The sequence below is a fragment of the Centroberyx gerrardi genome, chromosome 11 (genome assembly GCF_048128805.1).
Source record: "Centroberyx gerrardi isolate f3 chromosome 11, fCenGer3.hap1.cur.20231027, whole genome shotgun sequence".
Classification (NCBI taxonomy): Eukaryota; Metazoa; Chordata; class Actinopteri; order Beryciformes; family Berycidae; genus Centroberyx; species Centroberyx gerrardi.
Window position 1 is genome coordinate 31,103,565 of NC_136007.1, and position 13,245 is coordinate 31,116,809.

A 13,245-nucleotide genomic window follows, 5' to 3' on the forward strand; every position below is an offset into this window, starting at 1 on the left:
AGATGATAAAAATACAGAAGGAAGAAAGTAACAAGTAGATTATCTTTCTATTTCTCTCAATCCCATCTGTGTATGTGTGTGACTGAACAGGATACATTCTTGAATCTGTAACCAAGGAAATACTACAGTGAACACAGATAACAAATCGAGAATAAAAACAAATGGATAATGATGACAAATATGAATAACACTGATGACAAGTCAATAAATTTGACTTTACACTGATATGGACAGAAAGAACAGCAGAACTGTCATCTTCACACACACACACACACACGCACACACACACACAATAGTGTTCAGAGTCTATTTCCTGTAAACACTAGCCCTCAGTAGGGTTAATAACAAACGTAAGGAGTGTAATTCAAGGTCATAAAGTTACACACCGATTGGTCAAGACTTAAAGAGTTATTTGACATATACAGTAAAAGAGATTGATCATTAAGCCGAAAATGTTTTAGAATGCAAGTCCTACACTTCTCCTAGACCAGGTAAATTAACTTACTCCTGATTAAGAACTATTATATTCAGTTTTTAATTACAATGCCCAGAACACTGGAATTCAAAGTACTATACCGTCTAAGAGTGTGCTAATGATTTGTCAGAGTCATAATGTCCTTCAGAACGCTATTAGGCCTTGGGAGTAGTAAATCAGGGTGTGTATAAAGGAACAACAACCATAAAAGGAACAAAACAAACCCAAGTCTTCACACTAGCCATTCCCACTTGTGGTGGACGGATAGGTGGGGAAATAAAAGCCAACCCACATGTAGACAAGAGCTTATAGTTCTTCACTTTGTCTCTCATCTCTGTTCTGCCCTAAATATCACTGTGCCAAAGTTCAATGCACACAACCTGGGACAATAGGAGAAAGAAGACACTGAACAAGGTGTTCTCTGGCAGTTTCGCCTTACAGATTACAATTCCTTGGACAAGTGAAGGCAAACACCTGAGACTACTCAACAAGGTAACAACTCGGGATGTGAGTATAACGCACTTAAATGTGAGATTTATCGAGAAAACGTAGATCATTTCAAGTTAACACAACTGTTCTTGTGCTCCTGCAATGCTTTACTAGCAAGTTAACATTCAACTTTGCCGAAGTGTGTATATTAACCTCGAAAAGTAAGAGCAATCTGTTGTAAGACAGTCTTGTTTTGTGAATAAGTGTTTTGCCGTATAAAACATTTCATGAAATAGTTTATCATTCAGCCTTACATTTTTTCTGTGATTTTAGACCGTTTGGTATTTCGGTGTTAAATACTTTGGCTTTTTGCGATTTGTTCATTTGCTGATTTTTTTTGTTTAAAAAGATGCAATTGATAAAAATTGATTTAAAAAATTTATAAAAAACTTTCATGTTAGATGAAAGTTTTTTGATCTTTTAACTTAAAAATAAAAAAAAACATTTGTCAGAAATGTTGTTTTAAATTCCTATTGGGATGTAAGACCTAACCTATCCTATCACAAGGGATCATAATTTAGGCAATAGCGTATGTGTAAATAGATGCACTATTGATGGAAGGCTTGATGAGAAATGATTACAGCACTAAGCAAGCAATTGTGTCTTGTTTGGGTCTTTTTTCAGTCTTTCTGTTGGCAATGCAAAACAAAACTTCAGAGGTCACAATCAGTTATAAATGACCAAGAGCAACATGACCACCAGGAAGGCCGAAGTCCAGCGAAGGATTGTGTCCAAGGATGGCCACAACAACGTGCGCATCGACAACGTGGAGGGCATGGTCAAGCTGTATCTGCATGACATCTGGACCACTGTTGTGGACATGAAATGGCGCTACAAACTCACCTTGTTCGCCTCCACCTTTGTCATGACTTGGTTCATCTTCGGCGTCATCTTTTACTTCATCAGCATGGGCAACGGTGACTTTGAGGACGGTCTGCAATCCAACCACACACCCTGCGTGAACAACGTGGAGACGCTCACCGGGGCCTTCCTGTTCTCTCTAGAATCGCAGACCACCATTGGCTATGGCTTCCGCTATATCTCAGAAGAGTGTCCCTTGGCTATCTTTACTCTGGTGGCTCAGCTGGTCATCACCGGCCTGGCTGAGATCTTCGTGACCGGCGCCTTCCTGGCCAAGCTGGCTCGCCCCAAGAAGCGAGCGGAGACCATCAAGTTCAGCCAGTCGGCGGTGATTTGCCGGCGCCAAGGCAAGCTCTGTCTCATGGTGCGAGTGGCTAACATGAGGAAGAGCCTGCTGATCCAGTGCCAGCTAACAGGCAAGCTCCTTCACTCCAATGTGACAGAGGAAGGCGAAAAGACACAAGTCCACCAGAGCTGTGTTGATTTCTACATGGACTCCAGTGGAGACTGCCCTTTCCTCATCCTTCCACTCACTTTCTACCACGTGCTGGACAACAACAGCCCACTTGCGGGGCTGACAGCCGAAAATCTCCAAACTCGTGATTTTGAGCTATTGGTGACCCTTAATGCGACCATGGAGTCCACTGCGGCCACATGCCAGAGCCGAACCTCCTATGTTCCTCAGGAGATTCTCTGGGGTTATGAGTTCAAACCGGTGTTGTTCAGCACCGCTAGTGGCCGATACGTGGCTGATTTTAACTTTTTTGACAAGGTGCAGGTGAGCAACGACGCCGCCTTGCTTAGTAACAACACAGAGAAGCTAAAACTGGAAGAAGAGTATAAGAGAGAGTAGAGGATATATTGTTTGTTATTGTGGTAATAACACAAATGTATTAGGATTGTTACTGTTGAGATATGGAGATATGGAGTTTAGGTTTAGACCAATACTTTTGTTTGCCGATATATTGGGCCAGTACGCCCACTGGCATTTTATTAAATATGGGATATCGCCCAGTCAGTGTCGTCCACCTTTGACATGATGGAGGTTCCTCCCTGACCACAGCTACAGAAAAACAGTCTGGAAAACCTGACATGACATTTGATTTTCTTTGCACTTTTTATTAATTCATTTAATTATTCAATGTTTTTTGTATATTAATTCTTCGTTTAAAGAGCTGCTACCCCTAAAAATTTCATGAGTCTGGATTTTTTAGTGTTGTAGTGTCCCGTGACGATCTAAATGGCATTTCCACTTATGGTCTTGAGGTTTTTCCACCCTGATAAGAATACAATTCTGGGGAAACACTGACTAACTGTAATCTTTTTGCTTGAAAATGGTCAAATTTAATGATACTGAATATCAGCCAAACACACTTCAATTCAGAAATATCGGTACCAGTGTCAGCTTTCAAAAACCCATATTGGTGGAACCCTAGTTTGAATATTTTTTCTTTTTTTCTTTTTTTTTATTGCAGGTATAGAGCAGATACATGAATTATTAGCAATTTCATTTTCAAAAATAAATACATGAAAAATACATGAAGCATAAGAATTATTTAGAAAGAGTAATAATAGCATCATATAAATACAATAACATGATAATACCATTATTTAAGTAAGTACCTGCTGGTTGCCGTCCCCTTCATCCTCATGTACTGTAGAGTTTTAAACCTAATAAAAAATGAATCAATATTGTCTTTCAACAAAAAAAAAAGAAGAAAAAAGCACCAAGGCTTCCCTCTCCCACCCACTCCCACTTACCTACCTCCCACAAAATCTACATTTAGACTTGGGACTTGACTTGAGACTTGTGCCTCAAGACTTGAGACTGACTTGGGACTCGAGCAAAGTCGACTTGGTCACTCCTCTGCTAGTTTGAATATTTTGAATGGATGAATAATGTCATTTTCTCTCCCTACTAGCAGTGAAGTATGAATCTGAACTGAGTATATGCTCTGTCCAGCATCTACAGTATGCTGTTGCTGTTGCTTGATGAAAACAAATGAGAATGTACGTAACATGATTCCTGGAAAGTAGATGTAAGATATGCCTGTTATGTATTACTCAAGTAGGACAGGCAAATTATCTCAATACAATAACACATTGGGCATAGGAGTGTAAAACATGTACTGTAGAGTTTTAAACCTAATAAAAAATTAATCAATATTGTCTTTCAAAAAATGCTCCTTATTTCACTGAAAGATTGAAAGGGGTTGCTCATTTTTTGTGAAAGCAGGAAAACCCATTTGAAAGCCATCAGCTCTCCTATTACAGTTGTCTTGCTTTCAGCTATTGTTGTGGCAACAATGAGAAGCCAGTGCGGTCTAGTTGACTGTTGGCAACTGTATCTGGTCAAAACAAAGCACAACTCATGTTTGACCTTCAGAAACAGACACAAGAGGCAACATTTTGATCAACAATACTTGACACCCTGTTTTAAGATTTCAGAGTATTTATAAAGTCTGCATAACATAGGATAAGACTGAACAGGTCTGAAACATCTTGCCAGCCCAATACTCAGTTTTATATTAAAGTACATTTATACAAAGAATATACAGAATGAGCTTCTCTTTTTTTCTACATACTCTTTTTTAGAGTATGTAGTCTCATATAAATCATCTGTTTATTTGGCTTGCTAAGATCAAGTCATAGTGCATAAATGCATAAGTTATACATAGTTATTTTAAAATGATGGGCATAGAGAAACATTGACTTTAATACTTAAGTCATACTACCGCACAGTGTTTGTGCCTCAGAACAAAAAAGTGCGGTGAAGCACTTCAAGTAAGAAAAGCTTCCCTTTGCATTCCATGAAACCATGATGCACTATATGTAATGTACTTTATTACACAGCTTTGTTAAATACTCAGTTCTGATTGGCCAATGAACATTTTCTGAGGTCTGTAACATTCTGCTGTTTCACATCTAATCATATAGTTGACTACAGGCCTGATTGATTTTGTTGATTTCTAATCAAATTAACTGGCGACACCTTGTGGCAAAAAGACTTCACTCCACGGTTACTACAGACAGTCCTGCTAGAAGCTGGTACATGATTTTAGCTTCTAATAAATCAACATAAATTAACACAAATCACAAAATCAGTATTTTATATCAAATGTTAATGTCAAATGTTAATGTCTGTGGTAAGTAGCCATGTAATAAGCGGGAAAATGTACAGCATTGTTTTTGTAATTTTTGTCATTATTTTGTAATAATGCCCAGCTTACATAATATAGATATGACATGACAGTTCATATCCAGTCACGTTACAGTCTTTGATGTTTACCCCACAAATAACATCAAAAAAACATCTATGAAAGTAACTGCTCATGCAACTATTGTGTTTTTGGTGTCAAAATCCTAACTTTACAAATATCCCTATATCCTTACAAATATTCCATGTTTACTATAAGAAACTACATATACCACAATGCCTTTGACATTGGTCAATTGGTTATTGCAATAGGCTGCATATGCATGATGTACAGTAGCCTACTGTGCAAAAGTCTCAGGCACCCTAGATTTTTTTATATAAATTTTGTCTTAGATGTTTATTTATTCGTTTTCTTCATTAGTGTGTCAGTAGACTGCTCTTTATAGTATTTTTTTATATATATATATTTAGAAACTTCATTTAATTATCTTTGAAAGCATCTTCGCTTTACAGAATTTTTGTGCAGAATGTGCCTAAGACTTTTGTACAGTACTGTATTTGGATTGCCTTTTCACATTGATTATAACAAACTGTTGTTTTTTTTAACTAAAGTTTCCTATGACCACCTAGAAAGTATTGCTTGATCCTGTCCCTGTTTTTAGTTGCTTCATCAACATATACAAGTCCACCGATTGCCCCCCATTCAGTGAAATCTGGACTATGGTCTCATGGTGTGTGTGTGAGAGAGAGAGAGAGAGAGAGAGAGAGAGAGAGAGAGAGAGAGAGAGAGAGAGAGAGAGAGAGAGAGAGAGAGAGAGAGAGAGAGAGAGAGAGAGAGAGAGAGAGAGAGAGAGAAATCTTCTTTGCCCCTATGCTGTCACGGACCCCTTAGCGCCCCCTTGCGGCCCCCGCTTTGAAAACCACTGCTCTAACCCACACTCCAGTTCAGTAGGTGGTGGTAATGCACCCTAACGTTGGATACCAACCGCCGATACCAACAGAAGAAGAAGAAGAAGAAGAAGAAGAAGAAGAAGAAGAAGAAGAAGAAGAAGAAGAAGAAGCAGAAGCAGAAGAAGCAGAAGGAGGAGGAGGAGGAAGTGCAAAACACAGTAACAGTCCTGCGGATATATATATATATTTTAACAAGGAGGATTCTACTGGATCTAGTTAATTGAACTAAACTGCGTGGTTGATGTTCGGTGGTCAGCGATGAGTGTCACTTTGGATATACGACTCAAAAGAGCAAATAAAGTTTACCATGAAGGGGTAAGTCAACCTCTGTTAGCTAGCTGCTCCTCTGGACCATTTAGCTAACTTTACTCGCTAATGGCAACGACGTTACTATCTCCATGGCACACGAAACATGGACCACGTCGTTTAACGTAGCAGTAGTTCACAAAAACAGGATTTATTAAAGACGGCATAAACACGTCCCGGTGTGTTTTCCTTTCAGCACATGACCAGCAGCTGACCTGTCTATGGTATCTACAGGACAGTTAGTCTGAACGGCCACCAGATGCCGCTGTTTTACTCGTTTCTTTACGAACCAGTAACCTTACATTTACATTAATTCACCCCTTAATTCATGCAAAATCCCCTTAAAATGAGTTAAGGGAGTTATTAATGGAGGAGACCCCATCAAAACCTCCTTAAAACACCCCTTAATTTTTGACTCCTAAAATTCAGACAGGGACTTTCAATTAATAACTCATTAATAACCTGTAAACCATGCACAAACCCAGAATTACTAGTATCTCCACGAACCAACCCATGAATAAATCCCTCATAAACCGATGATACTAACCTTACTTTTCTTTTTTAATGGTTTGGCTCGGTAAATGGAGACGTGGTTGCTAGTAAATTCCCTCCATTAAAGCTGGTCAGAAGAGGAAAACAGTGGCACATTTAGTTTGTAGTTCTGCCTTTAATACAGGAGACAACTTCACCTGATAGCCTTGTGGATCTGGCCATATTATAAGGAGTTTATTACAGTTACAGAAAGTTGTTGGCATTGAAGTGTGTCTGCTGTCTGCAGGAGGCGCTGGCCGGTGTCGTAGTGCTCATGAGCAAGGAGTCGGTGCAGCACCAGGGCATCTCTCTGAGCATGGAGGGGGTGGTCAACCTGCAGCTCAGCTCCAAGAGCGTCGGCGTCTTTGAGGCCTTCTACAACTCTGTCAAGGTGAAACCCCAAACCACAGTGCCGGTGTTCTGACACAGTGTTTCTCAACCTATTTTGTATCAGGGACCCCTAATTTAGTCCACATTAGGGCCACGGACCCCCACTTGATGAGATTTTGAATTCCATGACTATCTGTATTGTAGGTAGAGAGATAACAGTGAAACTATGATCAAAATGATCTGCTATTCTTTGGGAGATTGAAGTGATAAAAAGCAGCTAAGTAAAAGACATGGTGTTATTATTTGTGAAAGTAAAGAAGAGCAACACACTCATGCATGGAAAGGAGGGGAGCCAATCGGGACCAAGTCCAGTTGTGATGTGTTGTCTGGAGTTTGTCTGAAACTACCTGTAAAAATGAGTTTTGAAAATGCAATAACAATAGGAACCAACTGGGTTTATGGGAAATTAATTTGGAGAAACACTACCACTAATGATACTACTGGTGTGAGATAGAGGCTACCAATCGTCTCCACCATGGTCTCATTTGTTTACAGTAACAAAACAATATCGATGTTTAAAAATGCTACACTTGGCACCTTTTAATTAATTAACTGTTGCTAATATTTATCAGATGTGTACACCATATGTTTTTTGCCTGTGTTCCAGCCCATCCAGCTGATCAGCAGTAACATTGAGGTGGCCAAGGCAGGAAAGGTCCCAGGAGGCAAGACTGAGATTCCTTTCGAGTTTCCTCTGCTCACCAAGGGCAACAAAGTGCTGTACGAGACCTACCACGGCGTTTTCGTTAACATTCAGGTAAATGTGAGCCTCACATAGATCGGTTTTCTCTCAGAGGTTTGGTCAGGTCTAAGATGTTAGCCACACAGGTGAATTATTGCTCCCCTTGAATTTTGGCATTCTTCACCTCTAATAACCAGACGTGGGGACTCGAGTCAGAATTTTAATTGCTTGAGACTTGACTTGATGCATGAAGAGAATACTTGAGACTTGACTTGACTTGGGTTCTGGTGACTTGGGACTTGACTTTTCTAAAGTCTCGACAAAAGATCTTGTGTTTGTCTAAATGACTTAGATTGAAAGTGATGAGATTTGTTGCACCAGATGACTGAATTGAAATTCTGTTTTCTGAATTTGTATGGAATGATTGAATTTACTGAAGTTGAAACTTGGACTTGACTTGGTAATCTACATTTTAGACTTGGGACTTGAGACTCGAGCAAAGTTGACTTGGTCGCACCTTTGCTAATAACAGAGGAAGATGAGACACAAGGCTCTGTTGTCAGTCAGTAAAGCATCGTCTTTCCGCTGTTATTCCCAGTATACCCTACGCTGTGACATGAAGCGCTCCCTGCTGGCCAAAGACTTGAGCCGGACCTGTGAGTTCATGGTGCACTGTCAGGTGAGACTAACACACTTCATTTGGTTGGACTCAAGGTACTGTCATCAGTCCACTTGTATTATTAAAATGTTTTTCAGACAACCACACCAAGCCCAGTTCTAGATACCTCTCTGTTCGGGGGTCATAGCCACATTTCAGTCATCTGAACAATCAATTTTCAATCTGAACATGTTTTTTTTCCTTTCCTATTATCAAGTTAATGAATAGCTTCAATCAACTTCATGTGCTGATCTGGCTTAATAACCGCTACTGAAATCTTTGGATAATTTACCATTCCTTGACTGGAAGCATTGGCATCGTCTATCTTATCCATCCAGCTTAGATGTAGCTATTAGACTTCATTTGGTGGAGATTGGGCAACTTTTATGATTATTTAGGATAGTGTAGGGTTTGTGCTGCTTCAGTATTGAAATGTGATGGTCAAACCATAAAAGACTTTGAAGCAGAAACTGGTGTTTGATGAAGGCTGATCTACAGAACCAACCAGGCCTACCATGTACACAACTAGCTGGCTTGATACACCGACCACACACACACACACATACAATTAGCAAAGCATTACTTCACTATACACAAATGAATCCTAAAACAGCAAAAGGGTGGGGCTTTTCATCATTGAAAAATGAAGCTGAATGGTGATGACAGCAGCTCACCAATGACGTACAAGACATCCTGCAGACTAGATGTCATCTGGGTTGAGCTTTGTGAAATCTGCTGCTCTGTTTTATTTTCCTCTCAGCCGCAGAAGGCTAAAGTTTTACCGACTCCAGTGGACTTCACCATCACTCCAGACACCCTGCAGAACACCCGTGAGGTGGAATCACTTTAATTAATTTGATAACTACAATTTTACAGCTAGGTTAACAGTACGAGGTATTGTTTCACGTCAAGCCGTACTGCGCAGATAACCTTGCTTTTTTCCATCTTTAGAGGAGTTTGTTGCCAAAGTTTCTCATCCGAGGCCATTTAGACGCCACAAACTGTGTGATCAGCCAGCCGCTGACTGGAGAAGTGGTGGTGGAGAATTCCCAGGTTCCCATCAAGAGCATTGAACTGCAGCTTGTCCGAGTAGAGACCTGCGGTAAGCTCCAGCTGTAAGATAGGACTTCCATTGTGCTGACTCGGAACAAAATGGAATTGATCAAAAGAAAATGTATGGACCGGTGACCGTACCAGACACCGGAATTTAATTTGGGCAAATAGGCTGAATGTAGGGCGTAGGCTTTGGTGATATGAAAAATGTAATATCACGATACTGTCCCAAAATATCGCGATATGATATTATCGCCATTTTTTTTTTTTTTTGGTATTTCATTTTATTTCATCTAAATGACATCACATTTCTTGGCTATTAATAATAATCATTGTTATTAATAGCAATATTCGATATCACGGAAAATATTGATATTATCAAATACCGCCCCAAGCCTAGTAGGGTGTCTCAATTAGTGGAGATGGGGCGCCCTTCTCTGTTGATCTCCTAGTGCAGCTTTGAGGATCACTGACTAAGGTCTAATTAGGACATTCAACAAGTTTTGCTGAAGTTTTGTTTCAGAGAAATTGGCATTAGCCCCTCTTCTATAATTTGTTGATAATGTAAGTGCAAGGTAGTGGGATATGGAACTATTACTTTCAAAATCTCAGTCCTTTCCATTGTCTCATTAAGGTTACTATTAATACATAATGACAGTATGTGGTAGGCTTGGGCCGATATTCGATGTTATCAAATAATGCAATATTTTGTGAATATCGCGATACTTCCCGCGATATCGAATATCGGAAAAAAAACACCCCGCAATAATATCGTATATCGCAATATTTTGGCAGGACAGTATCGCGATATAACATTTTGGATATTGCCCAAGCCTAGTATAGGGAATGGCTTGCATGTTTCACGTTTTGCATTCTGTTTAAATGCAATGAGGAAAGAAGCGCCTTGAACACCGCATGCAAACTATTCCATATACTTCCATTCTTTTGTAATGGTAGCATTAAGTTCTGGTTTGAGCTGCTTGTTTTTCTAAATGTCTGCTATGTCCAGGTTGTGCTGAGGGTTACGCCAGAGACGCCACTGAGATCCAGAATATCCAGATAGCTGAAGGTGATGTCTGCCACAGCCTCTCTATTCCCATCTACATGGTCTTCCCCAGGCTGTTCACCTGCCCCACCCTCGAGACCACCAACTTCAAAGTCGGTCAGTCCCCACTTTCAGTCTGGTTTAGGTGCTAAGTAGCTTCACCTTGAGGAGACACTCGTTTATTGAAAAGTCTTTACAGATCATTGCTTTTTAAAACGACCTTGTAAGAACATGGGCAGAGCAAGACATTGGCTCTTTTAGTTTGTAAGTAATCGTACATGTTCCCAGTGTGGACCTGATATAAACTTCCGTGACTACATTGGAGCGCCTTCATGAGCTAAAAATGTTCTTCCTTCCAGTCTGGTTTCCACAAGAGTTTGGCTGAAAACCATCTAATGCAATGAATGTGTGAAACAAGTTGGAAAATGCATTCTGCTATATTCCTGTAAAGTGACCCATTTGTAAAATTCCCTGACTTACACCTAAAAATTCCATATTCCAGGAATTCATGACCAGTGGGAAGCTGTACTACTGCACAGTGTGATTGACAGTATGTTTGACCCATGGCTTCTGTTTTCTGTCTTTTTAGAGTTTGAAGTCAATGTTGTCATCGTGCTGCATGATGATCATCTGATCACAGAGAACTTCCCTCTGAAGCTGTGCAGAGTGTGAACCTGGTAATCGCATCAACAAGTTCAAAGGAGGAAGGCTGCCTAAGGTTTTGACCCTCCTTACAACACATGGATAACTACATGTGGCCATAGAAAAGTCCAGAGAAAGCCCTGAAATACTTCAAATTTGGGACTGTGCCTTTTGCATCTTTTTTCTGTGGTTTCCAAGTGTATTGTCCCAACACTGAACTTGCTGTGTGAAGTGGGGAGTTGAACACGGACACATCTTCAATGAGGGTTCCCTCTGGAAATATGTACCGTTTCACTGGAGGACAATGCAGCAACTCTCTTCTAAAGCCAGAAACCAGAGAAGCAAGGCTAACCAAGAGTAGCTCCATTGACAAATCAATGGAAATCAAATTCAAATTTCCCCCTATCTATATACATATTTGATTAAAGATGTGTAATGAAGACTATGTTAAAATTGTATTTTGTTTGAGTGATTCATTTTGAAGTTGTTGGATTTTCAAAAGTCAATCTTTTTTTTTTTTTTTTACACCATGTTGGACTAACTTGTTGGACAATCAGGGTCCAGTATTGTGACTGTCAGTGAGGACTCATTGTGCTTTCATGTGCTGGTGGGAAAGTCCAACATCCAGGACTTCCAAATCGGCTGCTAAACAGCATTGCATTCATGTGCTATTTTGTTGGAAAATCAAACCTAGAAGACATACAATAAACAAACATGGACTCCTGCAGCTTAAACCTGCAATAAGCGATATCAGACCTTATAACCAACCCTGAAACTAACGTGTGCTATGTGAAGATTTCACATTACTAAAAACTTACAATAAAGGTGCATGTGTTTTATTTTTTTACTGTTGACTGACACAAAACTTGATTTTTTTTTGTTGCCTTGTTGAGAAGGTTAAAGGTCATTGCATCATAAATCAGAAAGCAACATTTTCTCAGTGTTTCAAACTTAATCATCCAACTTTGGAGTACGTTTTTCCGTTATATCTGATAGCACATTAATGCAAAGTACGTCTTCAAATTCATTCAATAAAAACCCTTTTAACTAAACTGCATTTATTTGCAAAACATCATGAATACCATTATTCTTAGCAATGATAACCAGTCTACGGTAGAAAATACATCCACATTTCCAGAGAACTATTTCATATTCACTCTGTGTTGTGAGAGTTGTAGTGCACCTTACCTTAAACCTACCTTAAAATTCTCAGATGCTCCGGCTAACATTTGTGCCTGTGTTTAGAGAGTCATGGATGTTTGAATTTTGTTCGTAAAACAATCTTTTCTTCAGGGACTATTTTCTGGCAGCGACATGCACTCTGTAGTGCGGGTGTCTCTGCATGGGAAGCATGTCAGAGTTCGACAGAGGAATGGTGCATTCTTGTGTTATTGAATAAATCGGAAAAGCAAATTTCCTACTTTGTAGTTAGCCAGACTAGTTATTTGAACTTTTTTAAAGCAAGAAGCATCATCCTTTTTCATGATATCCATGTTTACTTCTGGGTTTTATTTCCCAACCAACTACCCCATGAATGTAATGTTTGGCAGCTGACTTGGAAGGCCCAGATGTCAGAGCTTCCCACCAGCATTTGAACACAACAGAAGATGGGCGGGATGTTCACTGTGATAGATTACCTATCACAAGCAAGTTTCAAGTCTCTGCAAGTTGTTTTACAGTAGTTTTTGTGTCCCACGGTATAAATGCTGTTTCAGAGGCTTTTCCACCCTAACAAGAATAAAATTCTAGGGGATACATTTGGATTATGGGATATCGGCACAAAATATCAGCTCAAAATATCAAAATACTGGCCTTCAAAAATCCATATTGGTCAAACCCTTCTGAGCATCTAAGATGTGTGTGATGGGTGAGCATCCTGTAGCGAGGAGCAGAAACATACGATCACCTCTTCCTTTAGATTTGTTAGAAATAAAGCATTTCAACAAATTTACTGTTGAGAAGTCAGTTGAGAAGTATGAAATGGCAGTCTCTCCCTACACGTTTG

General features: G+C 39.7%; 2 protein-coding genes across 4 annotated transcripts in view; both read left to right on the plus strand.

The window, feature by feature from the left end:
• Positions 1-729: 729 nt before the first annotated feature.
• kcnj15 (potassium inwardly rectifying channel subfamily J member 15) overlaps positions 730-13,245 on the plus strand; it is a 327,817-nt gene continuing 315,301 nt past the window's right edge. Inside the window, exons 1-2 of one of the 3 annotated variants that reach the window (XR_013506856.1) lie at positions 730-982; positions 1,589-2,990. Coding sequence is in view for 2 of the 3 variants with exons in the window: in XM_071926958.2 (XP_071783059.1) it covers positions 1,641-2,678 (1,038 nt within the window). In the remaining variant the exon portion in view is untranslated. Of the gene's footprint in view, positions 983-1,588; positions 3,992-13,245 lie in introns of those variants that run through there. The other 2 variants (XM_071926958.2, XM_078286826.1) reach the window with 2 other exon arrangements.
• Positions 6,028-12,244, plus strand: vps26c (VPS26 endosomal protein sorting factor C). Its single transcript, XM_071926960.2, has 8 exons — positions 6,028-6,248; positions 7,018-7,161; positions 7,768-7,917; positions 8,441-8,521; positions 9,261-9,335; positions 9,452-9,602; positions 10,563-10,715; positions 11,188-12,244. The coding sequence occupies exons 1-8, from the start codon at positions 6,192-6,194 to the stop codon at positions 11,268-11,270; spliced, it is 894 nt and encodes a 297-aa protein (XP_071783061.1). The 5' UTR covers positions 6,028-6,191; the 3' UTR covers positions 11,271-12,244.

Excerpts from the sequence above, each read along its gene's own strand:
- vps26c (XM_071926960.2), top strand. The coding sequence starts at position 6,192 with ATGAGTGTCACTTTGGATATACGACTCAAAAGAGCAAATAAAGTTTAC. Across the intron at positions 7,918-8,440 it reads GCGTTTTCGTTAACATTCAG|TATACCCTACGCTGTGACAT; the intron begins GTAAATGTGAGC and ends TGTTATTCCCAG. Across the intron at positions 8,522-9,260 it reads AGTTCATGGTGCACTGTCAG|CCGCAGAAGGCTAAAGTTTT; the intron begins GTGAGACTAACA and ends TTTTCCTCTCAG.